Consider the following 3,212-nt stretch of genomic DNA (forward strand, 5'->3'; position numbering starts at 1 on the left):
AAGAAAAAAAAAATTGGAAAATGAAAAGTATACATCGTATTAAAAAAAGGAAGTTTGTGACGGTCTTACTCCTCCGTTTTTATTTATATCTTTTTTAGGAGATTGTGTATTGGTTAGTGAGTTTTATGCCAAAGAAGGGCACTTGTGTTCGATTTCTAATCAGCTGAGAATTGGATGCTCTTATATGGTCTTGTTTAGGTGCTAGCTTGACGCTCTACCTCCACATATCCCATAATCATTTTGCCATTTCTTACCTGTTACATCACTTTACCATAACTATTGTAAGCCCTCGGCTGTGACGGACATTGTTGGTTGGAATGTATATATGGTACTTAGAATCGTCTATCATTTTTGTTGCATGCATGTTATGTGGGTCGCAGTTTAGGTGAGTGACTGTTTTTCCTCTTCTTATTCTCTTACACATTTATATTCACCCTTTGCTTCATAAGAGAAGAGTGACCCGTGAGAGTCCGATTTTAAAGGTCTTGCAAGGTCGACAGGTCAGCTTATTTATAGACATTATATAACTCGTTTGCGCTTGACTGTTGTAGCTATAACTGTTAGTTTTGATTGCATTAAATGGTTTAAGTGGACAAGTTATAGTTAGCTCTGAGTTTTCATATCCGTTCCATTAGTTTGCATTTAGTTTACTCGAGGATGAGTAAAGGTTCGGTTTGGGGAGATTTGATACGTGCAATTTATATAGACTTTTTAGCCTCTTATTGCACGCATTTCTATGCCATTTTATTGCTTTGTATTGCAAAATGCCCCGAATTGGCTACCTTGGTTTGTTTTGTCTTAATTGCAGAAATGGACCTTAAAGTAGTGGAATCGCACCATATTCGTCCCTCTTAGCATGCATTTTGAGGAGATGGAGATTTAGAGCAGAAATCGTACCTCGGGAAGCGTGAAGGAAGGTCCTAGGAAGCTAACCAACGAATGTCAAGGTTGTTTTCATTGGAAGATGCTCGATCGAGAGCTTTTAGAGGTCGATCGAGTGGTTTGGCAGCTGCAGGAGGTCGATCGAGTGGTTCTTAAACTCGATCGAAATGGGCTAATTTGGAAGTGTTCGATCGAGAGCTGCTTTTGCTCGATCGAACGGTTTTGCTGAAGATTCACTTGATTGAGTAGTTTGAAAAGGCTCGATCGAGTGACTAGCTGTTTTACACGGGTTAATTAACTCGTGTTAGGTTTATTTATGTTAAAAAATGCTTCCCTATATAAGGGAAGTCGTCATTAGGTCATAAACACACTTTTGATATGCTTAATACTCTTTTACTTCTCTTAATTACTGCTGCTACTTTGTTCTTTACGCCGGATTCGCTCTCTTGTAATCTCTCTTTCTCTTAACCTTAATCTAATTGTTTGCTTTCTTTAATCATTGTTCTTCTTTATTTCATTGTCTCTTGATTTTTATTCTATCGTTATTATTGTTAGTTTACAATTCATCTCTTAATTCTCTTTATCATGCCTCTTATTAGCACATTCATCGTTATTGCTGTTAAATCCGATAGCATGAGTAGCTAATCTCTTTATGTTAGGATTAGGGGAGCCATGGTAGTAAAGTGACGATGTTGTGAATAGGCTAGATGATTAATTGTGAGAACTTGTGACCATAGCAATATAACTGTAATTAGTTTAGTTGAGTGCATGCTTCTAAACCCCTTAATCTGGTTAAATTCGCTCATGGATCGGAAGTTTGGAATGAACAGACCTGCTATGAATAGTAGACTACCCTAATGAGGACGGCAGTTAAGTTAGTTGTAATCTAGGGTGGATAGCGGACCGGAAGGACCTTTCCCTTTCCCTTCTCACAGCAGATCGTCTGAACTATTTATGACTGAGTTAGTGAACTGCCATGGTGAACCGAAATCCTGACATACTTCTCTTTATCTGATCACATCTTTAATCCTCTTTGCTTTTATTGCTCTCTGCCTTACTTCTCTTGCCTTAATCACTTTTAGTTAGAAATCATTTAAAAACCCCCAATTGTGACCGTAGACAGACTAGAATTAACAAGTAGATAGTGACCGCCTCCCTGTGGAGATCGACCCTACTTCCACTAACTTATGTTAGTAGTTTTAGGTATTTATTTTTGGTACTAAACGACGGTATTAACCACCCTCTCAGCATGTCCCGCTCTTTCATAGACATCTTTCAGATAAGAGAGTACCCCGACCGGTAGCTTTTCCATGATCTTCATTTCTAACCCGTTCTCGAAGCGAAGAGGGGAACTCCGTTGACTCAGCTGCATGTCCTCTGCATAGCGTGACAGCTCAATAAACCTATGATAGTACTCTGTGACGGTCATGTTGTCGGCCATAGAAAAGGAATCGAACTCAGCCCTCAACTTTGCACGGATGTGCTCCGGAACGAAGTGGTCCCTCATTACCCTCTTAAACCCCGCCCATGGAATTGCAGGTTGGCCCAGACTCCTATAGTATGCCCGAGCTCCTTCCCTCTCGTTGTGCCACCATACCCCAGCCTTATCCCTAAGGTAGAACGCAGCTTGTTCCACCATCATCTCCCCTGGACAACGAACCACCTCTAACATACTCTCCATCTCTTGGTGCCAGTTGTCAAGCAGCTTAGGCTCACCAGTGCCCTCATAAGTAGTAGGGTTAAAGAGAGAAATGGTGGTGCTCAGACGTGATGCATCCACCGGTTTCTCTTACCCTTTCCCTACATTCTTGAGTGCCTCCATGAGCACTTCTTGCTGCTCAATCATCCTATAAACCTCTTCGAGGATCATCTCTGAGGTCTGAATATACGCAGCTGATCTCTTTAATTTGGCGGCATTTTAAGTTGATATAACCAAGACAAATGTAACCACATAGCCTATGGCTCAAAAAAAAATTACATCCGCCAAAGAGGTACTCGTCCGAGTATCTGAGGTACTCGGTCCAGAATGCCGACTACTTGGCCGAGTACTCCGAGTCCACTAGCTGATCAAAAATACACATAAAGCATACTCGGTCGAGTATCTCACGTACTCGGTCGAGTATCGCCCCTACTCGGCTGACTGGCAATATTCCAGTAGCTACTGCCAAAAACACAACCTCCTCCACTCGGTCGAGTGACAGGTTACTCGGCCGAGTACCCGCTACTCGGTCAAGTACCTGCCCAGCTCGGCCGAATCATGCCAAAGACGATCTACCCTTCAACTTAACAACACACATATACGTATATAACTTCCTAAACATGTTACTATT

At 41.6% G+C, this 3,212-nt stretch overlaps 1 protein-coding gene across 1 annotated transcript; it reads right to left on the minus strand.

Moving 5' to 3' along the window:
- Positions 1 to 2,101: 2,101 nt before the first annotated feature.
- LOC141638275 (uncharacterized) lies at positions 2,102 to 2,563 on the minus strand. Its single transcript, XM_074447682.1, has one exon. It carries the CDS (start codon positions 2,561 to 2,563, stop codon positions 2,102 to 2,104), a length of 462 nt encoding a protein of 153 aa, XP_074303783.1.
- Between the last annotated feature and the right edge of the window lie 649 nt (positions 2,564 to 3,212).

Source organism: Silene latifolia, unplaced genomic scaffold, assembly GCF_048544455.1.
Source record: "Silene latifolia isolate original U9 population unplaced genomic scaffold, ASM4854445v1 scaffold_20.1, whole genome shotgun sequence".
NCBI classification, from domain to species: Eukaryota; Viridiplantae; Streptophyta; class Magnoliopsida; order Caryophyllales; family Caryophyllaceae; genus Silene; species Silene latifolia.